We start from the raw sequence: 27,652 nt of genomic DNA, 5'->3' as shown, positions 1-27,652 counted from the left end.
CTTTTTTTTTTTTTTTTAATGGAAGAGATTGTCAGGACGTTCAAGAAACCCTCAGTTTTGAGGGGTTTTGGTTTGTTTTTTAGACATAAGTTATCACAGTGGGGGAAAGGAATGGTGGTAGTTATTAAAAGCCTCCCTTCAGAAGGGAAGCCTCCCCTTACAGTGGAAATTTAGTGCTGAAAAGAGTTAAACATTTCAAGGGGTGTGAGATACACAGGTAGAGGGAGGTCAGGGCAACGATAAATATATGGGTTAGTAATTGCTGTTCCTTTTCTGTTTGGCTTGTTGGACAGCCTTGTTTGTAGCTGGTATTCCTTAGGTGCCCATTGTCTTTATATCTGATCACAATTTTGGTGTTTTTTCAAAGGTTGAATACAGAGCCAGAAATCTGTCTGTATCGGTCATTATAGGTTTGATATTGTAATCCATACCATGAGCTGAGGTAGTCTATATATAGGTCAGTACTATAATACTTTCTACAGGTTCAGTAAAGTTAATTAAAATTCTTAAAACTGACTTAAACTGCTTTTAAGGCTGCAGTAACCTATTTTTTCCAATAGTTCTTCTGTGCTTGGTTACAGTGATGGGTGGAAAAATACATTCATTTCAATACCTCTCCTTAAATATGACTTTGTTCCTTTCCTATATATTTTTAGAAAAAATATTGTGGTAAGTTTGACCCAATTTGGAAATATAAATTTAGAACCCTATCTTAGAAAAGATAAGATTGAAAAGATTTTGGCTTTGCATTATTTAGGTCGTTACCAGCCTGTGTCACTACAGGTGTCTGCTTAGATTAACGACCAGGTCTTGTAGCATATTCATGCTGTCTGAGCAAGTGATTTTCAGATCCTGTTGTTTCTTTCTGAACATTATCTCCTGGTATAGTTACATCTTCAGTTTTAGTAATGGTCCTATTACACAGTGAGATTTTTTTAATATCTTCTAATTGGAATTTAAAGACTTAGGAGAATTTAAGGAGTTGGTTTTTTTCTGCTCCATTTGGTGTTGCACACTTGACTCTGCATATATGGTGTTTGGCAGGATGAAGCCTTGTTGGGGGGGACCTGGGTGTTGCTGCAACAGAGAACAAGTTGCTCTGTGAGCATGCACTATTGAAGCTTGCTTATCTTGGGGTTTCATCATGCTTGTCTTCTGCAATAGATCTCAGGTCCCCTCCCTGGAGGCATGATGAGTAGGCTTATAGGTGGTCTCCTTCATTTGCCCTGTAGACTTCTCTGCAGGGCCCTCGGTTCTCTTCCCTCGTGCTTACTCTGGCTGGACTGAAGGCAGCACAGGGCATGCTTGCAGCTGAGTCTGAGTTGCATGCCTGGATTGATCAGTACATGTGAGCAGTTGGCTGTAGATTTCCTTGGGATGGCAGCTGATTTTGGATTTTCTACTCTATCCAGCTCTAACTTTTCACAAATCTTGTTGGAACTTAGTTTGGTAAGTCTACACAACTTTCACTTCCATAAGAAAAAGCCCATTAATATTAGTAAATATTTTCAAACTATTCAATATAGTTAAGCAAGAATTTAATTATCTATTTAGATATTTTGGGGGGGGAGGCTGAAGCTTAGCATCCATTTGAACAAATTGCAATGACAGACAATGTTTAGGAGAGTGTTTTAGGAGAGTTTATGCTTTTGTCTGTAAGACAGAGTCTCACTTTATAGGGAAAGCCCTGGGCTCTGTGGAGGGTGCTGGTCTATGCCTTTTTGTTTCAGGACGTGCCCCGGTCTTTAACGAGCACGAGCGCTAGAAGTTCGCTCTTCCCAACAGGACTGTGCAGGGCTTCTTGGCATGGACACAAAATGAATCATTCATTTTAAAATAATACCACGTTGAAGTTGTCTTGTCTGAATACAGCTCTATCTGAAGCTGTGAATGATGGATGTGAAACCATTGCCTGGAACGGACTGTGTTGTTACAGGACAGTTTGCAAAAACTGTGCTTATCTCTCATTGCAGAGGAGTAACTAAGTTAAAATAAATGCAGTGCCTCCTGCTAGCAGATAGCCAGTAGTGTTTTAGGACATACAGAGTCACACATGATACCCATTCCTGTTAAACTTTTGGGAATGGACTTACCACATCGCTAACCACTGAATTGCCAACCAAAAGCTTATTTGGTTCTGCAGTCCTCCTTTCGTCAGCTCAGCCTGTTGGTAATCTCAGCATTTTTCAATAAATTGTGACTAAGTTCCAAAGTTGTTTTTAGGACTGCCCTTTCTGAGACCACTATATTCATAAATGTTACTGCAATGCTGTACCTTCAGCTCTTGCTCATACCATGGTGGGGGCCATGCAGGCTGTCCTGCTTTCTTTATTCTCCAGGCACTGCAGATAATGAAACTGGCAGTACGATAAAATCCTACTTGTTTCCCTGCTCAGTGACCAATGTGAAGCTTGCATTGGAGCATGGAGTTGATGCCTTGCAGCAACTGCCTTTTGGGAAGCTGAGTTAATATAGCTGAAGCTGTAACGGTCCGAATCGCTTTATCTGCTCTTTGTAGTTTGGAGAGATGCACAATTAATTTGTGCAGTCAGTGCTGTAGCATTGGGTAATAGCAAAATGATTGTACTTGTTCCCCTAAGAGCAGAACTTTGTGCTTGTAAGAACAGGAAACTCATTTCTTTGTTCTGAGACAGCAGCAGCTGCATCTTGGGTCATAAGTCTGTGTTGTCACGCTTAACGTCTAAGCTGCTCCAGATCTTACCCTGGTTCTCTTGCCTCTCTGATTTTGCCTTCATTGTCTCCTCTGATGTCTCTTTCTGCCCTGATAGAGGAGTCCTGGCATTATTTAAAAATTAACCGGTCCTTTGAAGTTGTCAGCCTTCCTTTCCTATTGAAGCTGCCATAACAGACCTACAAATTGGACTCTGCTCTTTCAAGACCCTGCTGTTTGAACCACATCAAGATGTGGATTTTGATTTTTTCAGACAGATCATTTCCCAAAGGCCACTTTTTTTCTGCTTCCTCTGTATATATTATTAGAACTCTTTCTTGGTCTCTTCTTGCTTCATACTGGATGGTACAACTACCCCTTCCTTTCTGATTTTCCAGAAATCTGCTTTACTCTTTTTTGGAGTTTTGTTCCCCAGAAACTGAAATGATGACAAGTCCTGAACTCCTGCTGGTCTGCATTTCTCTCCTGTGCATTTTCCCACCTCCTGCACACCCACCCACTCTTCCTGCAAGCTGCTTTGCACTTTTTTTTCAGTGTCTCTAGCATTGCGAACTGTCCCCCTGCTCCAGACTAAGAAACCTTACAGTCCCTACTCAAGAGCTGTGTCTGCTGTGAGGCAGAATTGGAAACTGCTCACAGTAGATGTCTGTAGAAATATTCATTAGGCACTCTGGACATAAATACTATTTTAACATCAGAGCATAGCAAAGTCACTTAATTCTGAGCTTGACTGACCTACTTTCAAATCTGCAAAATGTTATTGCTTCCTCACTTCAATTGTTTGTTCTTGCTCTGTCTACTTGTTGCTTTTTGTCTTTATTAGACTGTCAGTTTTGCAAGGCAGGGGCTCCCTGCCTTGCTGTGAGCTGCCAGCACCGTAGAGTCCTGATTGCATTTGGTGCCTCTGGGCTTTCCTGTTCTTCAGACAGCAAATACAAGAAAACAACATAATTTAAGGAAATGTTTTTATGTGAAAGGAGCATGCTCAATGAGAGGGTTGTGTTGCCTTCTCACCTCTCTAGTCCATGTAGTCATGTTACAGATGTAAGTCTCTCTGCAGCATTAGTGGATTGATGCTGATGGTTTGATATATACTACCGAGTTGACTTGTTGTTAACACATATCTGGAGATGAGAAATCAATTGAGAAGAAATGTCCATGTGGATGTGATACAAAGGGCATTGAAAAAGCCCTTATTGTAATTACCTGACTCTGTTTCTCTTCTTGGGTGTATCTTGAGTGTATTGAGTGAGGATCACCAGAGTGAATGCCAGAAGGTTTTTGTTTCCTTCATGGCACTCTCCGTGCTCTAAATTTATGGTCTTGATTGCAATTCTCTTTATCATTTGTGATCTGCTGGGGACACAGTTTTATAGGTGTACCTTTGTATCTTTTTTGTAGAACTTTCCAAACTTTCTATTTAGCTACAACTTTGATGTACAACTTCATTTAGCATTAGGATTTCTGCAGCATAGAAATTCAGTAACAATCCTACAAATGTAGTTAGCACAAGCAACAGCTGATTAACAAATTCAGCACATTTGTCATTGTTTTTTTTTTCCACCTCAGAGTACAAACCATTGGCTTGAAAGTGTTGTTCTGGTAATTTCTAGACAATTCTCCTTTTATTCTTCCTGCTTTCTTGAGGGTAAGAGGCATGTGCCCATGTTAACTCTGAGCCAGTTTTTCTCCCTGAAAAGATGGGCAGAGGTCTAAAACCTAGGAATAAGTTTCTACAGTGGTTGTGTGTGTGTAAATTGGAGCTGGATTACAAATTATTAACTCCGTTGTGGGAGAAGCTGTAATGAATATTCAGCAGTTAGACTCAAAACTAATAACAGCCTCTCTTACTTCCCATCACCCTAGCTGGTGACTGGGATAGGAGAAGAGAGCAGAATATTGGAAATGCTAGAAACTTGTGTGGGGAACTGGTGGTTTGGGGCTGGGGGACAGTTAAGGGGGAGAGTGGCAGAAAAGCTGGAGAGAGTGCGATAGGATGCAAGTCTGCAGAACCAGGCCTTGCTAGTTCCACAGCTCCTGCAACCACTAACTTCAGGGAGAAAAACATCATGGAAACAAGTTCACTATTTATTTGATACTGTGTGTCTATGTGTAGATTTTGTGTGCTATTTCCTGAAAACATTACCTTACTTGGTAGTTTGACATGCCAAAGTAACTTCTTTATATAAAAAGGCATCACTGAAAACATCAAAAATCTATAGCTACATGAGAGAAAATTTCTGGGCCACAGAATGAAGGGAACGTGCTTTCCAGGCCATCAGACTCTTCTTAAATGGGTCTGAACTCATATGTGGTTTCTTCCTTGTGGTGGGATGTAAGGATGTGTTTCCTCTATCTGCCTCCTCTTGTGAAAATTGTGGGGATTCAACATACAAGAGGGACTGGATATACATACTTATGCCTACAAATCCTGAGGAAATCAGGCTTCATGAAATGGTAGCAAGAAGCAGGGCAGGCATCTTTAGAAATGTGCTGTCTCCTTTGTTACTACAGGGCAAGTTTCTAGCAGCAGTCTTGCTGACTTGTTATCATTCTGTCACAACTTGCAAGCTAATATTTTTCATTAGTTATCAAGCCTGTTATCAGTTAAAAAGCCTGAATCCCCACGTGTTCATGGCTTTGTTTCGGGGTGGTCTCTGGAAGATGTACTGATGCTGACACAACTGTCTTGCTTCAATGAAAGCAAGAACTGTGGTTCCTGCAGACTTATAAATGATGATGTTTGAAGCGTAAGCCACCAGCCTAAGGATTTCAGCTGCTGTGAAACAGTGATAAGGCACTCACTCTGGCATGGGAACAGCATAAGGAAAAGGAATTGAGAAGTCTCTTAAAAATGGCAGAAAAAGGCATGGTAAAGTAGAAACTTCAGCTACTTAAAACCTTCCTGTGGCCCTTTGCAGCAAGTTGTGCTGCTGTGGCCAGGTGAAGGAGGGCAGCCAGCTGTTCAGGGAACGTGGGATGTGCATGTGGGGGCACCTAAAGCAGATTTATGTCTGAACGCCTTGAATGCCTCCTTGAATGAAGGAGCAAAGTTTTGACCATTGGTAGCAAAGAACCGAGATCGAAGCTGTCTTAATGAGGAGCTGGAGCACCAGAAGGTGAGGTCTGAAGGAGTCCGAATTTAACTTGCTGGTGCTTTGTAAATGCCACTGTGTGCTAATCTGTGTCTTCAGGTACCCATGTATTTCTGAACGCTGAGCCTCTTGAGGTACTGCCAAAATGTACATTAGTGCGCTGTGCTGAGAGCAGAAGTTTTAAGTGCTTAAGCTGTGTTGCCTGTAGACATGGCAATGTGCTCGGATAAGTCTGAGAATTACAGAGAGCAACCGTCCAAGCATTCCCGGCTCGTGACTGTTTGCTGCATGGTTTGGTTGAAGGAGGACATCCTTGAAGGGGAGGAGGAGGAATGGAAGAATAAAGGCAGGAGAGAAGCATTGAACCTTTCTTCTGAATTTAAATATGCTCATATATTGCATAGAAAAGGAAGGGAGCTTGAGCAGGGGTCAGAACTACCTGGAATTGCCTCAAAATTTCTCCATATAATTCCCAGATATTCCTCTGACCTGGAGAAAGAAAGCCTGTAGGAGCTGCCTAGACATTTGTTAAGTGGTCCTGAACCACATCAGTAGCAATCGGAGCCCAAAAGATTTTTTAATAGGGAACATGCAAATACTGGTCCCTGTCACATCTTATTGACCAGGCTTAGCAGATCTCTTCTGACCCATTTCTTCCTTTTCCCTGTTGCTTAGCAACAGATGCAGCATGTTAAAAAGGCTAGAAAACAGGCCTTCAGCTGAAGTTGCTTGTTTTCATAGGTTTTATTTCCTTGAGGGCAGGCATTTGTAGTGGTTATCATGAGTAATCACCCTTGTCATAGTCTCATGTGAGCATTCAAATTGTTTTATTGTATTGTGTGGCCTATAAATGAGCAGAGCTCTTATTATATGGTCCTTCTACCCACTTCTGCTATCCAGGAGCCTGCTTGTGTCTACAAAAGGTATCTGAACACCTACATGGGGAGGGAGGCTGTGAATTCTGCCTCTGCGCTAGGCTGAAGGTGCAGATTCAGCATACAAAACTGCTTTTCTCTTTTTTTTATAGAAATGTCTTTACTGACATTTCTGTCTGCCTGTGGCACAGAGCAAGTATCAGCCTGAGCTGTGAATAATAGGCAGCATCAATTCCAGTAATTAAATACCAACTTTATTACAACTACTGTATCCCACCACATCCTCCTACGCACAGGCAGGATTTGTATCATCCAATTATAACGTATTGTACGTTAATGTACTACTGCTTTGTGAAGATCTTTGAAGTAAGAGATCTATCTCCACCTGAGCTACTTACTCATTTATTTTTATTGCAGAGAACTTGAGAAGCCCTCGTTATAGACCTGGACCTTGCTTTCTTAGGCACTGCACATGCACAGACAGAAATAGCCCCTAATGCTTGCAGTCTAACATGAGACCATTGATGGGGACAGATATCAGAAACCAGTGAGATGCTCATTGTTCTTTTTGAGGTGTCTAGGTCGGTGCACGAGCCTAGCTATCATTGGGATTTTATGTACTTCATAGCAAAAAAAGATGAGAACAGTGAAGATGATTCATGAGTTCAGGGAGCTGATCCTGGGAGTGAGGAACAGCAGGAGACATGCAGCCACCTACACATCTAAAGCTGATGGTTGCAGGGCATCATCATCATCAGTGCAGGGCACTCTCCTTCAACCTGCGTCAGATGTGCAGTGTCCATCATGTCGTAGGAGCAGTTAGGAACTGCATGACAAATTTTTGATGTATTCTATCAAAATCTACCCTTTTATTTAAATAGTCAGTTATTTATACTTTATGTTTATACATCCCTCTACCTTTAGACAAGCAGGTCAAAATGGGTGTAAAGCATGTAGTGTAGAAATACCACCTAAAGCATACGCTCTTAAATATCTCGTGTCTTGTTCACAGCGAGTGCCATAATTCCTCCGACCGAATCAAGGTGCGAGTGTGGGATGAAGACGATGACATTAAGTCTCGCGTCAAGCAGCGACTGAAACGCGAGTCAGATGATTTCCTGGGACAGACTATCATTGAAGTCCGTACGCTGAGTGGAGAGATGGATGTGTGGTACAACCTTGGTGAGTGGGGCTTTGGAATTGAAAAAGTATCATGTGTTAGTTTGGGAAGCTTAGGTGATTTCAAGGGTGGATGTGCTGCAAGGCTTTGACCTTTGGTCCCAGCTAAAATGGAGAAGCACATTATAGCATTTCCCTACAGACACTGGAAAGTACCGTGGGTGAATGCTTGGCACATGGTTGGACTCTATTGATGCTGGACCAAATATTACCTATCCTGTGCCCTTTTTTTAATGCTGACTTAAAAGATTTTACCAGTCTGTAAGTGTACTGCCCTGGACTGGCAAGTTGTTGAGGCCTTTTTTTGAGTGGCAAAAATAGGACTTGGAAGGAAAAAATGATGCATGACCAGATGGTGCTGGACTGACAGGCACAATGATCCTAGGAGATGCAAAATTTTCTTGATGGGGGCAGCATCGGCAATTCTCAGGAGCCTCACGACTATGGTGAAGTCAGGAACAGATTCTTCATCAGTCATCTCTTTTATTAGAAAGAGATTTGAGCCACATCTTCCAGGCATGCTGGCATTTTAATGCTAGTCTTGGTGAAAACCTTGTCTTAGCTGTGCATGATAGGTATGCTGAATTCCCTTGCCTGCTATCATATGAACCTTAGTCTGGAGAGGTTTGCAGTATATTCCCTGGTTGTTCCAGTTCAATTGACTGAATCCAGGTTTAGGGACCCTGTAGCACAGTTGGCATCAGAAGGGCTCGTTTATTGCTAGAATTGTGCATAGTGGTAGCTAAATGTGTCATACTGAGAATGTATCATGTCAGTTGTTTTCCTGAGGCCTAGTTAGTGTTTAATGTTTTTTTTTTTTTTTTTTTTTTGGGGGGGGGGGAGTCATAGTCAGCTTTCTCTGCAGTGATTCAGACCTCAGGTTCAGTCTGAATTTCCAGCAGTCTCTTTTCCCATGTTGACATCCCCAGATAGCTGTGCTCCATATGTGAAAAATGCACATAATTACTGATGCATTTTCCTTTTAGAGAAGAGAACAGATAAGTCTGCAGTGTCTGGGGCTATCCGCCTGCAAATCAGCGTGGAGATCAAAGGGGAGGAGAAAGTGGCTCCATATCACATTCAGTACACTTGCCTTCACGAGGTAAGGAGCTGTCTTCTCAGTCATTACCGTGTTCCTCCTTTCTGTTGAAGAAGCAATTTTCTGACCTTTATTTCCTTGAAATGTTCCTGCTTGCCCTAGATAAGCTATTTTTTTCCGGACTCCACAGGCCTGGAGACACACTGACTCACCAGACCTGTGCTTGTCAGGAAGGCAGGGGAGGCTCTAGGCTGTTTGCCCCGCACGCGAGTGCTGCCCACTTCGGCTGGTGTTGCAGCGCTCCGTCGTGCTGTCACAGCTGTGCTGCCCTTGTGCTAAGACCAGGCGTTAGTCCAGTTCAGAGCCCCCCCGCAGAAGCATAACGTGGAATCTTCTGTGTTCCCGCAAGCAATGTTTTCAGCACATACAATACCTATGTTTTTCTTTAGGACAGGACTACTCAAATGGCAGACTCTAGCCCAGCTGTTTCACAAATAATGCTCATACTTTGTGGGTCCCAGACATGCAGCATTTCTGTGAGATGACAGCAAGCATTTCTTGCTGTTATCCCAGTTTCTGATTGTAGTGAACAAAAGACATTGCATATCACTAATAGTGAGGAGCAGTTTCAGTGCATCACTGCAGTTTTCGTCTGGGCAGTCAGCATGTGTTAAGTGATTCAGCAAAGCTCGTGCTTGAACTTAGTTGAATAATACAGGAAAAACTGAGTGGCACTACTATAAAGTAACTGCTAAGCTACAGGCCAGTGCCAAGTGTCCTGCAAATTTGCAGCTGAAAATGACGGGAAGTTCTTACTGCGTCTGTATTTTGTGAGGTAGGAGAGTTGTAGAAAAGCTCTCAGTTTCCTCAGTAAAAAATGTAGTTAAGCTCAGCTACCTGAAGAAGGAAGAGTGACTGTGAAAAGTTGAATTTTGCACCTTAACTGCCTTATGAGTTGTTCTGGTGAGGGCTTTGACCCTGGCCACTGAGCCAGGTAGTTATGGGTGGCCTAGATTCCTCTGTTTTGCTGCGCTGCTGTAGGACATATGAATGACTACTGAGGAATCAAACATGAGCTATGGTTACACGCTGCTGGTCTGGCTCAATATGGACTAAGCTGGGTGGGCAGTGTTTTAGAAGTTGGAAGAAATTTAGAATGACAACCTGTGAGAACAACTAAAAAGGAAAAACCCTGTGTCAGAGAGAGATTCATGATGCCCAGTCTATTTATCAAAGATAAAGCAGGTGACAGAGTCAGTCTTTAAGTGCTTGAATGGAGAGTAGTAATCAGAGTCCCTTTACATGATGGATAAAAATATCACAAGGTCCAGTGAAGTTTAAGCAAATTCAGATTAAAAGGGCAGATGTGTCACAGTGAGAAGCATTCAGCTATGGGAACAACTTATTTATTCAGATGCTGGGCTAGATGAGCCCTGTGTCTTTTGCCCTTACCAGAGAAGAGACAGATATTAGATGAACGCCAATTTTGTTTAGTAGTTTGTGCTGTGACCTTCAATATATAGTTGCTGTTGTTTTTAATTGAGTGACTACTTCTGTTTGTCAAGCTGTTTTGCTCTTTTTTTTTCCTCCTTCTAAGCATGCGTGATCACTTGCTTCCCCTCTTTTTCGCATTGCCCTCTTTCTAAGCATTGCCTTTCTGCATGGATTTATTTGTACATCATAAAATGAAAATGGTTTACACCTACAGTAATTTCATCAGGAGAAACAGCAGTGTAAAGCAGAGTCCAGCAGAGGACTAACTAAATCATAAGACTTTTGCATCCCTAACTGCAGGAAAGCAGCTGTCTGAAAGGCTGTTGAATCTGTAAGTGACATGAATTTGAGGATTACTGAGAAACCTGAACTGGATGTGCAATTTCTGCACAGCAATGATAGATGAAAGCTTTCCCAGTGTTCCTAGATAAAGTGAAAGGTCATGATGAATAATAATGCAGGGGTCTAGTTGTTGAGGGTCCTACTACTTTGAAAAAAATCTGTTTGGGCTGTTTTCCTGTATAAAATAATTTAGGGTCCTTACTCTCAGAAAAAAAATCTGTTCAGACTGTTCTGTATAAAAATAATTATAAAGCTGATGAAGAACTGTTACATCAGCTAGTTTAAATAGCTTGTCCATGTTAAGCCATTTCTTTCTGAGGACAGAAATGTGTAGGTTTCAGGAAACTAATTAGTCCATTATTTCACTTCATTGAAGCACTCCTCCGTATCATTCACAAAGTCTGGTGGGTAAAATGGTTGGTATGCACGTGAAAAATCTGGCTGGGAACACTCAAAGAAAAACAAGTAAAAGCAGAAAAATGACTCTGCAGGCAGAGAGGAAGGAAAGAGGAAGGGGAAGGATACTTACCTTCAGTGGCTGCTCTCTCAGGGCGTTTCCAAGCTGGACAACAAAACTCACTTGGAGGCTTCAGCAACTTCACATATAATTTAATTCTTGTTTTGTATTTCAGAACCTCTTCCACCATCTCACAGATGTGCAAGGGAATGGGGTGGTGAAGATCCCTGATGCCAAAGGAGATGATGCCTGGAAGGTGTATTTTGATGAGACAGCTCAAGAGATAGTGGACGAATTTGCAATGCGTTATGGCATTGAATCAATATACCAGGCCATGACGTAAGATGCCTTTTGTATGGTCCGTAGTGCAAATGTTCAGTCTAACTGATGTGACTTTTCTGAGTGTGAAGGCTGAATCTGGTTGGTAATGAGAGAATTGGTATTGCCAGCTGTTCCTTTGGGGGATTACTGTGAGCAGGAAGAGACTGGCATCTCTGAATCACTACTCTTCAAAATCTAGAAATGAATGTCTGAAAGTGCTGGAATTAGGCACCTGTCGGACCTTTAAAATGAATTCTAAGGAGTCATACCAACCTCAGTAGTGTAAATGGCTGTACTTTATTATTGATAATGAGCCATTTTTGTCTTAAGATTCTAAAATCTCTGTTTGAACACTGTCATATTAAAAAGATATTGTCCAAGGATCTTGGTAGTTTTCTGGTGGTGTAGGAAGGGAAGAGGTTTTGTGAAGGTGTTAATCCTGCAAGTCCAGTATGGCAATTGATACAGTCCTATGAAATCGCTGCTTTCGCAGATGCTGCTGGGAACTAGCTGTCTGTAGGAAGTTTGAGTATGGATCTACTGATTTGTACTGTTTGGAGTTAAGCTAATATAATTCTTGCTCTTTGAGAGCATTTTCTTGGTAACTGTACTTGAACTTGGGTTTGAGATTAGTCCTTCTTTTAGAGACTAGTAGTACTACACTTAGCTCATTTCTTGTTTAAAATGTAATATTAAATGTAGCAGAGTAATGAAAAAAAAAAAAAAAAGTCCACATCTGAAGCTGAAAGCTTTGTTTTTGAGTCAGCCTAAGGTTCTTGGACTAGTTATGATCCGCACTTATGTCTCCTTGCAAGCACCCTTCTGCCTGTTGATTTAAGCCAAAATAGAAAGAAATTGCTGAAATTAATGAAATGCCTGCCATGGCTAGATGTTCTTGTGGAGGGCTTATAACTGCAATTAGGCTGCCAGCACATTGTGGATATTATTTTTTCAAGGATTTTTGTAACAGTAAAAATAGGGTTTGTGTGTGGGGAAAATAGGTCTTTCAGAGACATTTGTTTAAAGATGAAAAAAACAACTGGAAAGAGGGACATCATTATTTTGTAGACTTATAGAAAGATAATAGGTTGGAAGGGACCTTTGGAGGTCGTCTTTCTTGCTCATAGCAGGGCTGTGGATCAGGTTGTTCAGGGTCTGGTTCAGTTTGTTGAAAATCTCAAAGGATTGTGAACCACTGTCTCTCTCCCCCTGTCTCTTATGAGGACAGGAACCTTCTGGGGAAGAGATTCAGAAAAGTCAGAAAAACATAGTCGGAATTTTCTGTGCTGCAACGGCTGCATGTTGCCTCTTGTCTTTTTACTCTAAGATACTGTATCTGTCTCCATCTTCTTGCTAACCCTGTCTGCTAATTAATGAAGATATCAGTTAGATCCCTGCTATTTAACCCTTTTCTTCCTCAAGCTAAACAAAAGTGTTTAATACGCCCTTATTGATCCATCTCAGTCTTTATTTACCCACAGAGTGCATAAATGACCCCTTGGTACATAGGTATCGTGTAGCTAGCAAGCTAACACTGAGGCATCAGTATCATGTTGTTATCTGAAATACTGGTTTGTGAATTTGTGTGAAATCCTCTCCTTGGAACCTTTTTGATTATAATTATTTGCAGGGTAACTTGCACAAAATCTTATGTCTGTAATCAGTTCCATGAAGAGAAAGCTACATTTAGAAAATTGTTGCCAAATTTGGTTTGAGAGGTTTGTAAGGATTTTTGCACAGAGAATTACTAAAAAGTTGCCCAACTCTCCTGTCTGTTGGAATGAATTTCACTTGCCTTTTCACATATCAGCCTTCTTAAGCTTTGTTTTTTTTTTCCTTCATGTCTAACAGATTTCCTTTGATTGTTTAATCATTTCGCAAGCCCAAGTGCTTCTGGAATAACTTTGAGATTTCCTGCAGGAGGGTTCCTTGCACTTTAATGAGAACAATTAAAAGAGAAAATGCAAATGAGCCTGTGCCCTTCCTGCAGGATAGAAGGGTTAGCCCTAAAGAGTCGAGTATCAGCATGGCACACAACTACTAGTGTGTGATCTGGCTGTGCTCAAGTGCTTTGCAACTGCTGCTACCTCATGTCACCTCAGATGTTGTGGCTGCCTCATGGAGCAGTAAAATTTATAGTAATCTTCTTGTGTCAGACTTGACTCTTACCATTGACGCTGGGACCCAAGCTATCACATAATCATAAGCTACTGACAATAAATTGTTGAGAAGAGAAGCTATTTTATGGTGTGGAATGGGCTGTAGTAAAGGGGTTGTTTCTATAATATTTATTGTTTTGATGGTATCTTTCTGAAAAACTCAAAGTAAGGTGCTGGAGATGCACTAGAAGGGAGAAAGCATAATTTGTATATGTAGGACTTGCATGTATGACTTGATCTGTGCAGGGTGCTAAGTAGAGCCATGTGGCTGTTAAAGGGGTAGGAAACCGTGGGCTGAGAGTTGGTTCTGGACACTGTAGGCAGAAAATGAAGTTGTGTTATACAAAAGAGACCAGAATGACCAGGACTGTCTTCTGTATTGCAGGCACTTTGCATGTCTCTCCTCCAAATACATGTGCCCAGGAGTGCCAGCTGTGATGAGCACCTTACTTGCCAATATCAATGCTTACTATGCGCACACAACTGCCTCCACGAATGTGTCTGCTTCGGACCGTTTTGCAGCCTCCAATTTTGGGGTGTGTTTCAGTGTTCGGTAATGTTAGAGCTGCACTTGTTTGATTTGCCTATGCCATTTCTGCCTTTCAATAAAGAATGAGCTCTGTTTAAGATATATTAGATCTGTGAGGAGCTTTAAGCTGTGGAGCTCTTCTAGACAAAGCAGAACCTGGTTTATTGTCATCTGCGCACAGTTTTAGATATTTGTCAGCGTAATGCATTGTGGTGTTTACTCTTTGTGTTCAAGTTGCACTAGAGCACAGATGGTATGTAAATGAGCAAACTGTATTAAACTCCATGTGGTGATGCTGTTGATAAAATATACTGTGCAATCTGATAGTTTCAGAACTTTATTTTTAAAAACAACAACTGCTTGAAGGAGAGGGGGAAAAGAAAGTCTGACCCCTAATGGTTCAGCTCTTTCATGTAATATGTGGTGGAGTTGAGCACACTGGGAAAGTATCTGCAGTAACTCGAATTCCCCTGGTGGACAGAGAATACATACATTTGAACGAGGAGACATTCACAATGCAAAACCAGGATCTAGTGGAGAGACCTGACTCCAAGAAGATAGTTGTAGTCACAGAATACCTGTAATACTCGTCACTGAGCTAATGCGTAAGATCTCGGATCTGTCGTTGCTCCACAATAGACCTTTTTATGCTGGTTCCTTTGCTCACCTCTGAACAATTTCTCTAAAATATAAGCTTAACGTAAATCGTATTCTAGATATCAGGGTTATTTTGTTATACGTCTACTTTGAAATGATAATGGAGTATTTTTCCAACACTTCTAGTGTTTTACAAGCATCAAAAATAATTACAGTGTAACAGCAAATCGAGGAATCCAAAGAAAATACTGTTTGCACAATACAGTTTCCTCCCACTCTCCCGAGATCAGACACTAAGTCTTTGATATCTTGCTTCTTACTCTGAGCATTGATTGGACAGTGATGATATGTGATGTTTATTGGTGTTTTCTGCTGGACAGAAAGAACGATTTGTGAAACTTCTGGACCAGCTCCATAATTCACTTCGCATTGATCTTTCGATGTACAGGGTAAGTGTCAGTAAGCAGAATCTTTTCAGTAATTCGCATGGGCAGAGGGGAAACATACAGCTTGGGTTTTTCTTTTATGTCTGAATTTTTGGGTAATTTCTGTGTCCTATGGAACTGTCGTGACCAGCTTGTTGCTCAGATGTATAATTCTGGTTTCCTGGATAGCACTTAAACCATATTTCTTCTTGCATTATAACTAGCTCAAGACTTCTGAAATAATTTAAAAATTGTAAACGATACATATCTCTACTGTCTCAGAAATGTAAGTTGAATTCTTTTGAATTAAATCCTCTTTGGCTACTTCAGGCATAAACTACAAAGGGAAAACACAGACGCGTTCTCACTTAGAAAGACAGGAATCTTTCAGGGCACCCGCAGCCATGTTGTAGGTATTTTAGATCTGGTAAACTCTATTCACTGTCCCTGACCCTGGATCTATAAGATGTGCTCTAAGGTTAGGATCTCATTTAGAGGTATAGAGGAAGATGAGTTTCAAACATTGGTGTCAGCCTATCAGGCTGCTTAAACCCTCTAGTTTCTTTCAGTGCTACTCCAGAGCCAACATAGTCCTGCCATGTGACTTGGCTTTCTCCCTCCTCTTTTAATTCCTTCCTGGAGAGGATAGCAAGGAAGCAGGAGCATAGGAGCTCTTGTATATATTTTATTTTTCTTATTTTTCTTATTTTTATGAAATACACTAATTACAAGTTTTTGTAAAGAAACAGGAGTTCTGGAAGCATTTTAGTGACCCCTCAGCCTTGTGGCTGAGGGGGTAGTAGATGTAGTCATCTGCTGAGATGTAGTCAGCATTTAGGCTCAGTGAAGTCTCTGCTCCTGAGTATAGAGAGGAATGGTATTGCGCTCAAATACCCTTTCTCAGTTCAAATGAAAGTCCTCTCCTTTTGTCATAGTTTCCTTCAGAAGCCTCCTCCTTACCTTCTTGGCCCCCATGTGAGAGTGGAAAAATCTCTTGATATTTAGCAGTAGCTAATAACTCCAGCTATGAACTGAATGGCCCTGGCTTGTTTGGGATATTGAGTTTCCTCTTCTTGGCAGGGGAGATGTTGGGATAATTCTGAGCTGTTCAATACCTGTGTCAACAAAAATACAGCAGATAGTGACTAATGCTGCTTCACTGAAACTTTTTAAAAATGTTGGCAAAATATCAGCTTTGATTTAAAAATAATTAAATAAATCATATTCTGGGTGGTTCTTCTAACTGAAACACAACAAAACATACAGAGAAGGGAAACATGAGCAGACTAAGAGGAAGAATGCATTAGGAAGACAAACAGAAAGGGACAGAAGGGCAAGGTACAAAAAACAAGATAAAAGGGATGTTGTATAATGAGCTATTTTATAAGTACATTACTAGTAAGGCAAGGTCCAAAGAGCACACTGATCCACTGTATAGCAGAGGAAGAGTTACCAGCACATGGCAACAAGAAGCTATTATGTTGGTCCCTTTCTGCTTGGTCTTCAATAAAAACTGCATTCATATGTGGACAAACAAGAAAGAGCTTAGATAAGGACTAGGAAAGATTAGTATGCTTTAAATAATTTACAGGTTATCAGATTGGTAGTATATTAAAGAATGGGCTGAAGCCATCTGAGACCTGCTAGTGATTATTTTAAGATCCCTGAATGGCAGGTTAAGTTCTGGAAGACCAGAAAAGGGATTCCAGTTTCCAGTTTTAAAAAGAGGCGATGGCAATTTACGATTCAAGTTACCCGAATTAAGATTCCTCTCACTCCAATATTTAAATAACAAGCTATTCATAAGCACTCATAAGAAAATAATGAATAACCAGCAATGTGAATTTGTCAAAAAGAAAGTGTCAATAGTTTTTGAATGGGCAAATATGAGGACCCTAGGCAAATGCAGTTGCTATTTGCTAAATATTAGCAAAATTTTGCTAATATTTTTGCTATTACTGTAGCAAAAGCAGCACATCAACTGGAATGTAAGGCTCCTCAGCATGGTCTTAACATTGTGAAAGGACAGAGGAGGGGAAAAGTGGGAATGCAGGAAAGGGAATGGTACCTGAAGTCTTAAATCTGTTGCAGGAATTAGCATGTTGCATTGGGGGTGTGTATATTATGTATTCAGCACATCTAAAAAGTGTGTGTGTGTGTGTGTGTGTGCAGTTCTGGAAAGGACAATGGCACTTTTAATTTTAGTGGAACTCAGAGTGGAAGGGGAAACAACCATTATGGACAGCAGGGTGTTAACGTAAAATAAGTGTGTTGAGCAGAGGAGGCACTGAAGGTCAAATGCTTGTGCTGGCAGATTGGGTCTTACAGGGGACTGAATCATTCAGTTAACTTCTTATGGTGTGCAGTGCTCATTCATTTTCTTCTCAATCCACCTTAGTCTTCTGGAGAGGCTGCGAATATACTGTACCTTTTGGTGTGTCAGAAGAGAAGTCAAAAGCTGAGCAGGGAGCCTGAAAAGGAAAGGACTAGCCCAGCGGCTAGGCAGGAGGCCAGGTGGTGGTGAAGGTGGTGAGGCTGTTGCTCACAGCCTGCTCATCCTGGGGCCGAGGGAAAGCCTCCTTTCTCTCAGGGCTTGTTAGTCTCCTGGCATCCACAAACACTGCATCCATATGAGAAGCTATTAAATTAAGCAAACAGATGAGCTCCTGCAATAAAAGGCCTTATTTATTGAGCATTGTTTTGACTGGTACAAGCTTCTTGAACAGGAAATGTTTCCAAGACACTTTCTCTATTTAGAACATGCTTCAAGCTTTGCAGGGTTCTGACTGTGCTTTCCAACATGATTTCCCTTTTATGTCAACAGAACAACTTCCCAGCCAGCAGCCGTGAACGGCTGCAGGACCTGAAGTCTACAGTGGATTTGCTGACCAGCATCACTTTCTTCAGGATGAAGGTAGTGCTCTGGATGGGAATGGGAATGAAATTTCTGTAGCTTTGCAGCAGGAGCTGATTTTCCACTTTTAAACTATTATTTCATACCATTCATTTAGTTCTCCACTATTACAAGGTCAGTATAAGACCTGCATTGTGTTTCAAACATCCATATTTTATTTTTATATCACTCTGTGTTGTTTGACAAAGATACCCTTTTTTCCATAGGGTTTTTGAGTCACAAATATGGCACAAATACGCCTTTTTCTTTTTGTGTTGTGTTATTTTGTTAATAACATCAGGAAGCTTTTCTGTAAAATTGTCTATATCATTTAGTTGTCACAACCATCTTCACCATCTTTTATCAAGTAAATATTTTTAAATTTCTTTCTTGGAGGGTAAGATACTGAAATAAGATAGTATTCATCAGCAAAGACCCAAGAAAGTTTTTGTGTATCTTAATGTGCCTGCCTTGTATTTAAGTTTATTGTTTTGGCAACAAGTAATGAGATTATTTTTAACTCTTGATTTCTGTTTCTATACTACTTTTTTAAAACTTCTGCAGTTTTTTAGAAGTTTTCATTCATACAACATGCATTATTGAATGTTTGGTTTATAGAAATCCTCTGAAAAGTTGAGAGGAAGTGACAATAGCAAAATTGTCTCAGGATGTAGTTGTATTCTCAGGATGGTGCATGCATATCTGTTGTAGTTTCAAAGTAGACCTGTAATGTTTTTCTAAGTAACGTAACAATGAAATAAAAAAACTGATGTTGTAAGAGGAGAATAGAGTATCACTTGGCATGTCACTGAGGGTTCTGGTGTGCTTTAAAATTCAGTGAAGCTGGTGAAAGAGAAGGCCCTTGAAGAAAGGTATTGTATTTAAAGGAATGCGAGTGTTTGGTCTTCAGTAAGACTTTCCAAATCAGACGTAGTGTGCTCTGATAGTGTGTCTCATGTTCTTCCAGTGGTTGAAAAGAAGGTTTTCTGACATTATAGCAAAATCATAGAATCAGTAAATCCTTTAAGTTTAGCAGAAATTATGTGCACCTAACTCAGACTTTCCAAACTAAACCACATAATTTATGTATTCTGAAGAACTTTCCTTGGCACTTCAAAATCTCTCTTATGCTCCGAATGATCCTACTGATGTTGTCATTCTTGTTTTATAGCTGGGGAGGCAAGCCAGAGACACTCATACATGGCTTAGGTCATTGACACTGCAAGTTGTGGAAAGCAAATTTGCTGAGTCCTGGGTAGTTTCCAGTCTTGTTCTTATTCCAATTTAAGAACGCTACTTTGGCTTTTTTTTGTTGTTTTTTTTGTGCTGTCTCCTCACAGGTTCAAGAGCTGCAGAGCCCACCTCGAGCTAGCCAAGTAGTAAAGGACTGCGTAAAAGCTTGCCTGAACTCCACCTATGAGTACATTTTCAACAATTGTCATGAGCTCTACAGTCGCGAGTACCAGACCGATCCTGTGAGTAATGGATAAGCAGGCAGAAATCCAAGCTTCTACTTTGCTTAAGATGATAATGAGGATACTAATTAATACAAAAAGCCAGAACAAAATTATGTGGCGTGTAATCTTCTGAATGTACAAAACTTGTAATCAATTAATGAGCACTGATTAGCAAGTGGAGGATGATAATTGTTTCACACTAAGAAATTGCTCTGCCATTCATTTTACCAGCCTCAGCTATTTTATTTTGTGAGCAGATATTTCTGAAGGGAAGGTTTGATGCAACATTCAGTCTGCAAAAGCTAATTAGTGTGTAGACTTATCAAGGAAACTGTGTTTAGTTTAGATAAACCTCAAGGAGTGAAGTTTTACCTTGTTTGCTGGCGCCCATTGTCCTGCACTGGGCTTAGGTACCTCTAGCCCCAAATTTTTCTCAGATCCCTGAAAGCTCTATTGCTCATTCTTCAGTAATGTGCACAGAATGTGTTAACATAGATATATTAGTCAACATAAGTAACTAACGTGTAAGTAGTTGCAACTAGCTTAGAGAAAAAGATGTCTTGGCAAGTTTGCCCTAGCTTGAGTGCTCTTGGTGTGGTACATGGCAAAAGGAGGATTGTGTCTGGCTTTGAGGACACCAGTTAGGGACATGGTTTGCATGTTACTGTGTTTTTTATTAGGTCCAGGAAGTTGCAGGGAGATGTTAATAATTTTAAACTCTTTGGAAGAAAGTGCCCAAGTGCACTTCATGTTAGGAGTTTGTAAGGAACACAGTGATCTGTATTTTTCAGCTTTTTCTTTCCCCTTTAAACTTATACTTGGTTTCCAATGGCTTCTTTCCCAGAACAAAAATCAGGACCTTCCTCCTGAGGAACAAGGCCCCAGCATCAGGAACCTGGATTTCTGGCCCAAACTCATCACTTTGATAGTTTCTATCATAGAAGAGGACAAAAATTCTTATACCCCAGTCCTGAATCAGTAAGAAGCTTCCATGTCCTTTATGGCTAATGCTAGTAGCAGTCTCTGTGTGTTCTGCTTTATTTGTTAAACTACTTTCTATCTCTTCTGTCACTTGTGTATTTATAGAAGTACTTATCTTGTCTGTCTGTCTTTCTGTCTTATTTGTCTCTGTCTATATAAATAACTTTTTGATTGGGATGAAGAGTTTCAAAAGGTTCATTTACGATGACGTTCGAACACAAACACCCTGATTATTACAATCCTGAACTCAGGGAGGCAACTGAAAATGGGGTGAGAGTTGTTGGTTTTTTGTTTTGGGGGTTTGGGATTTTTTTGTTGAGCAGTTCTGGGATGCATATTAATGCACACATGATGCCATGGTGACAGTGCCTTACACTGTGATTTAGGAACATGGTATTATGTGCTGCGCTGGGAGACTACATTGGGTGGGCTTGGCATTAGCATTGCAAAGAAATCTGCAGCTGATCTGAATAACCAGCAAATGCTCCTCCAACATTCCCATAGGGCACGAGAGAGAGATGTGACATTATATTATACATGAAGGAATGGATTTTGCCCTTAAGGTTGTGGATTTAATGCCTGATCCATGTTTGCCTGCCACCAGTGCCTTGTAATTCTAGATAGAAAAAAACTGGAATGTGGACAAGAAAGAGAAACAGGTGTAAATGTATTGAGGTCATATTAGTAAAGTTATTGCATATGTCTGTTTTAGGAGAGGCATCCAGTGGCTGGCTAGCTGAGCTAAAACCAGTCTCAACCAGTCCATGATCTCCAAAATCCACCTGATTCTCTCTAGGATGAAAGCAGTGTCTGTAATGTTGAGCCTTTCAGCTTAAAGTTTAGCTCAGAACTAAATGAAGAAGAGCCCCTTTTTCTGAAATGTACCAAAGCCTTTCCCAAATGTCCCCCCAGATTTCCTCAAGAGCTTGCTGTTGGGAAGATCAGTGCAGAGGTCATGTGGAATCTTTTCGCTCAGGATATGAAATATGCCATGGAAGGTAAGAAGATTTCTCTGCTAGCTGACTTGTTCTTGCTGATCTGTTATTCTACATCCATTTGGTGTAAATTAGGCTTAAGCAAATTAGTTGCACCTCTGTTTGGAGCAGGATTTTCTAATGTTTTGTTTGTGGACAGCTGCTCTGTGGAGACAATTCAGTCTGAAAGCTGCATGGTGGACTCCAGGGGGTCTAGACTTGTGTGTCAGGCTGTGTTGCAAGCTGTTGATAGTCATCCTAGCTGGTTTAAAATAAGGAATTCACCTTGGCCTTAGGACATGATGCCATAAAACAGCAGCAGCTTCTTCCTGCAGCATACTGAGATAGGAAGGGTTGGAGAAGTAGGTGGGCTCTGGGTTGTACCATGGCTGCACTTCTCTGTATGATACAGTGTAAGTTTTATCTAAGAGATGGGCAGAAATGTGCTGCTAAAACAAACCCTACTGCAGACATACGCGTCTTTAATAAATCTTTGCATAATCCTAGCAGACTCCTAGCAAAGGAGGAATTTACACTTTCTGAAAATAATTAGGCATGCAGAGGCCACCAAACTCCTAGAAAGAAATTTTGCCATTTGAAGTATTCTTCTTAGTCTATTACAGGGTCTGAATATGATTTTTATATTAGTTTGCAGAGGGCAGAGAGCTTCTTACAAGGTTCAGAGAGCATCCACCTCCAACTGTCTCTGCAGTGGGAGCTGTTTTCTCAGTATTTTGCAGTGTCAGGTCTTTACAATTGTCTGTAAGGTGCCAGTCTGATAAAATAGAAATGCCTGTTCTGTCTGCATGCTGGCTGTAGTTCTTATTCCAAAAACAAAGTTGCTACTTTTGGTCACTCACAAGATTACCGTCAGTCCATTTGCTCCCGGTCTGCTCTAAGCTCCTTTGTAGGACTAACAGCCCATTAAGCTCTTATTTCAGACTGTTAGAAAAAAGCTGCTGCCAGCTAAGAGAGTTTCCTGCATGTTGTTCTGTAGAAACAGTCTTGGGGGCTTGCTCTGCAAGTGAAGAGTATAGACTTCATCTATTTTTCAGTCTCTGTTAACATAACAGGGCTAGAAACTGCTGTGGACACTCTTTCCCAGGCTTGACTTGAGCAGGCTGCAGGTCTAGATGAAGCATTGTCAGTTCTGTGTTAGAAAATTTTTAAATACATTTGTACCGCACAGCATCTTTGTCCTATGGGGTTGTGTTAATCTAAGAATAGACATTATGAACATGGGGCTATGCTCTTCTAACTGTATTGAAGAGTCTCTTTTGTAATGACTGGGTCTGCTGGCTCAGGTATTAGAGATAAGGCAGCTGTGATTACTTTATGTTCAGTTTCCCTAAAAAACATTCGCTCCTGTAAACCCTTTTGGCTCCTCTCTCCATTTTATCCTCCCTTCAGGAAATCATAATGCATTTTACTCTTCTACATGTTCAAAGTACCATATTTTCCTCCTTTCCCACTAGCCTTGAGAATTGTATCTCTATGGATCTATTGCTGACTCTTTTTGCTGAGATTCCCATTCTCCATTGCATCTAAACTGTAGCTGCCAAAAGTTGTACTGATTTTATCTGTGACTGAATCTGACTACCCCCTTCCCACTTTTAAATGTCTCCATTAGTTTGTCAGCACCCAAGCTCACTTTGCCTCCTGGATTTGCCTTTGGATTTCTCTGTTCACATCTTATACCTTGTCCCCTTTGTCCATATCAGTGACTGTCTACTATTGTGCATCTGGGTTTATTTTTGTTTTTTTCTGCCATCCGTCTGTTTGCATGTGAGCTTCTTAAGAAAAGGATTGGCATGATGTTTCCATTTGTGAGTTCATCAGTGCATAGCAAACACTTGCTAAAACAGCATATGTCATAAGAGCTTCCCTGTTCAGAATATTTCTTGCTGAGAAAGGTTGATGCGAAGTCAGCTAATGGATAGGGAAGGGTTTGCATTTTGAACTAAAGATGAAAAACTGGATGGTGTATGTATTCGTAACATCTATGCAAGTCCTGTAGGAGAGTTGAGCGTTGGTAGAGTGTATGTTGTTTTGTGTCTCTTCCAACTATATATTTGAGAGATCCTCAAGGTATAGAGTTCTATTTGAGGCAAGAGTGATTTCCCCACTCCCTTGCTTTCCCAAAACTTCAAAGATAACCTTCAGAGCAAGCTTACAATAATTCATTTACAGGTGTCACTATCCAACTTTTAAATACAGATATTTGGATTAGCTCACTGCATTTTTCTTTTTTTTTTCTTTTTCTTTTCTTTTTCTTTTTCTTTTTTTACATGGAGGGGGAGGCATATGAAGGGTGAAGATCAGTTGTGCTGTTCTTTGCTATATAATTTCTCAGTTTAACTCACTAATTTCTCTACCAAGAGTTTTCTGTACCAAGAGTTTCATATTCCTGTTTTTGGGTTGTGTGGTATCTGTGGTTACATTTCTAGTGTGCTGAGGTTTGTATGTGTCAGAAGCTCTCTGCTACAAAGGCTGATCTGTTTTGTGGAGATGTGTGCACATGAATGCAGAGTGTAATACCTGCTCCTAACTTTCTTCATGGTGTTTTCCCTTATGTTCTGTTCCTAAGTTCTGGATAATATGAACTCATTCACCTCACCAAGTGGTAAGTTCACGCTCTTTATAGTAAGTTCACTATAAACAAAGAGTTTATAGTTGTGAGTAGGCAAAGACTTTGATCTGTTACTGGTAGTTACAGCACCTTGGATGTAGTTAGCATTAGCTTTAGCATCCTGTGGTTTTACGCTACTGATAAGCAGATCTGTGAAGACGACTGGGAAGATTGTACTGCTGCTGCAGAAACGGCAGGTATGTGCTGTTTGGGAGACTCCTCTTCTCACTAGTCATTCCTGTTGTTGTTTGATGGTACCCAGTACGCTCAGCAATTCTGAGTGAGAGTCCCCATGTTGGGTCTCAGGCACTAAGCTGCAGGTAACATTCAGTGAAGAATAACTGCTGAGGTTTGAGCTCTAGTTAGTGTGTGGGACTGTTCCTACCCTCCTAGCTGTGTGATGCTTGAGGATCTGTGGCTCCTTCACTCTGCAGTGGCAGTAAGTTTGCTTCTAACTCAAATGCTGTACAATGACTTTGATATAGAAAGAGTGGAGGCCTGGTTGTACAAAACTGCCCTCTCCCTCATTCCATCTTTATGCTTCCACACTGCTCTCCAGTATGCAGTGTGGAGAGAATTGCAAGATTCAGGGAGAAGATAGCTTCTTTGAGCTGGAGAGCAGCTCCTGGCTGCATGAGTCTTCCTCTTCTTTTCACACAGGTGGCAGCTAACAGCATCTCTGCTAGCTGGGACTTAACTAAGCAGTCTGGGTACAGCAATATAAAAATGCTAATTTATAGGAACAGTGCATTGAACTACTCAGTGCTGTTAGTGGGCAGGATGTTTTAGGAGGAGGAAGTAGGGACCTCAGTGAGATGCACACCCTAGACCAAGTTAAACTTTTTTTTTTCCTGTGCGTCTCTAAATCTGTAGCCTTGTGAGAAGGACAGCAGCTTTCAGAGTAAAGTGTAGGAAATACTTAGAATACAATGTTTGGGGGCTCCAGAGCTGGAGGTCTTGCTAGTTTGGAGGTGCTGCAGCATGTGTCTTTTGGGCACCTTTAAAGGAGTAAGATTGCTAATGTTTGAAATGTTCAGGTTGTAAAAATGAAACACCTCAGTTCCAAATGTGTTTTGGAACTGATAGTAGTAGTGATGGCAGCAGCATGCTGGAGGTGGCTGCTGGAAGGCAAGTGCACTAGAGGCCCATCTTTTGCCCTCCTCTGCCTTCTCTAAGGATATTCAGGTGCTGAGACAAGGCAGCAGCCCCAGGGTCTACCAGGCCTGTCTTCTTCCTCTCCCCAGAAGCAGTGAGAACTCAGGACACTAAACAATACAGGAAGAAGAATTCAAAAATACCTCCTGTTCCCCATCAGCCTGAGGGTAAAACAGATCAGATAGAAATGTCACATGGCCCGGATTTAGCTAGCAGGATCACCCTGCTCTGTAGAGAAGAGCACGATTTTTCCAAGTCGCACAGTTAGCTTCACCTCTGTGGCACTGACTCATGCTCAGCAGCTAGATAGCCTCCTTATGAACCCACTTTGGACTGACAGATGAAACTGAACTGGAATTACTAGTTTTCTTGCCATCTCCCATAAAACCTCCTTAACCCAGAAAGCACATATTTCCCAAGCAGAGAGGGATTTTGCTCTTAGTTTTTTAGGAAGGCATTAAAAGACTGTAATAGAAAATCAATGTCCTCCTTGACAATACCATTTCATCTTGTTTTGGACACATCAGCATTAGGAAAGCTGTAAATTGGAGGCATCTCTGGTAGGAGCAGAGCTGAGTAGACTTGGCAGGAAGGGCTGAAATCAGTCATTCTGCATATGGGAGATCAAGCGCACATGCAGATGCCAACTTTCTGAAGTGTTAACACCTCAGCAGCCTAGGTATCTATTAGCATTTTTTTTGCAGAAATTCAGCATTATTTGCTTGAAATTAACCCAAGAAAAATAAGTTGACTATCAAAAGAAAAATCCACCCAGTGTGATCTAATGGCCTGTGGAGTAAGAACATGGTGGAAGACCTATTTTCTGCCTCAAAAATAGAACCGGACGTAACATTGAAAAACATGTTCCTAGGAAGCAGTTCCTTATTAGTGCCTTAATAATATGGCCTTAGTGACCCTAAAACTCTCCTCCAGAGGAGATTGTTTCCGGATGAAATCTTCAGACAAAATATGAGAATGTTACAGAACTTGGTGTTTTTCTGAGGATAAAACACAGCAGTTGCTGGAAAATATCTGTGTACTCTTCCACTGTTGCTGCTGCTAGGCTCTTTAAAAGCCAGCAGGTTATAAAGCAGAACCAGAAAAGCTAAGACTCATGGCTCTTATGCTCTTCAACTTTTTCTGGCATGTATAACAGTGTGAACATCTGAAACATAGGTTGCTTTGTGTGAAAGGTGTAAGTGCAATTTTATGAAACACACCTCTGACCTGTAGCTGATACGCTTCCCTGTCGCCTTCGAGTGCTCTGAAACCTTTCTCTTTACAAAGAGTGTGAGCGATCAGAACCCTGTAGTGGCCGTTGAAGGGGGGAAGGCAAGATGGTACAAGCTGGTGGGAATGAGGGCTTTCTAGCTTTGATTTTCTTTGTGCTTCAGTGTGGTTGGATGTTGTAATTCACTTTTGTCTTTTCTCTGTCACAAGCCCCACCTTTATTTCGTATACGCAAAGGTCTCTTTTATGGTGGTAAGACCTTTTTTTTTTTTTCTTTTTTTTCTTTTTTTTTTTAATTTCCCTTAGTTTTGTCTCCTTAGTGTCAAGCCTGTCCTTTACTGCGTAGATGGTTAGATAGCAATCCCTGGGCTTATGCTTCTGTGGCTGCTTTGCATCTTCTTCTTCTGCAGTTTTTACTAATGTTTTAATTGTCCTACCGCAGAAAAAATGCATTTCAATAAAAGGCTTGAATTAATTGCTTCTAGTGCACTGCTTAATTTTGAGGAAATAGGTCTGAATAAGTCTTTTTTACCTTACTTTTTTCCTGCAACACTTAAATTTTAACCCCCTCAGCTGCTATTGTATGCAACACGTTTTTCTCATGGTTGTATTTTGGCAGACAGTGTCTTTGCTAGAATTTTGGAAAAGAGTTACTGATAATCAGCTTCCCTTGTGTATGCGATGCAAAAAGCAGAGGGGTCAAGCCTCCTCTCAAATTTCTGATCTAAGCAGCATTAGGCTTATCACAATGAATGTGTTATGTTGGCCAGACTATTTTTAAAGCTACCTCTCCACCCTTTACAGGTGATGTGACTCACACTTCAACTATGACTGCTGCAGGCTTCTGCCTAAATAATACTTATGGAGGTGGATAGTCCACTTGTGTGTTTTTTGTTTTTTTTTTTTTTTTTGAGTGATTTTTGGATGACACCTTACCTTCGACAAGGTGTATAGCCAAGCTTTCAAGTCAAGCCTTCCATCTGTGGGAGCAGAGCTGTTCTCACATAGGAACCGCACCCCTGTAGCACCGCATACCAAAGTTAATGAAGTTATAATTGTCCATTGATTTCCTCTTCCTTGCAGGGAGCTAAGCGGGCAGTGTTATTGTTATTTTTGTTTCCAGATTTAG

The 27,652-nt window shown here is 40.9% G+C and overlaps 1 protein-coding gene across 2 annotated transcripts in view; it reads left to right on the top strand.

Moving 5' to 3' along the window:
* The window catches only part of UNC13B (unc-13 homolog B), a 212,838-nt gene that overhangs the window by 139,151 nt on the left and 46,035 nt on the right, over positions 1-27,652 (top strand). For both annotated transcript variants that reach the window (XM_062599298.1, XM_062599297.1), the window contains exons 17-25: positions 7,675-7,844; positions 8,828-8,943; positions 11,349-11,512; positions 14,039-14,189; positions 15,160-15,228; positions 18,029-18,118; positions 19,438-19,572; positions 20,399-20,532; positions 21,448-21,533. In XM_062599298.1, the coding sequence (XP_062455282.1) occupies positions 7,675-7,844; positions 8,828-8,943; positions 11,349-11,512; positions 14,039-14,189; positions 15,160-15,228; positions 18,029-18,118; positions 19,438-19,572; positions 20,399-20,532; positions 21,448-21,533 (1,115 nt within the window). The remainder of the gene's footprint in view (positions 1-7,674; positions 7,845-8,827; positions 8,944-11,348; positions 11,513-14,038; positions 14,190-15,159; positions 15,229-18,028; positions 18,119-19,437; positions 19,573-20,398; positions 20,533-21,447; positions 21,534-27,652) is intronic.

Source organism: Rhea pennata, chromosome Z, assembly GCF_028389875.1.
Source record: "Rhea pennata isolate bPtePen1 chromosome Z, bPtePen1.pri, whole genome shotgun sequence".
In the NCBI taxonomy this organism is placed as follows: domain Eukaryota; kingdom Metazoa; phylum Chordata; class Aves; order Rheiformes; family Rheidae; genus Rhea; species Rhea pennata.
Note: the sequence above shows the minus strand (reverse complement) of the source record. Positions and strands in the feature narration are given on the sequence as shown.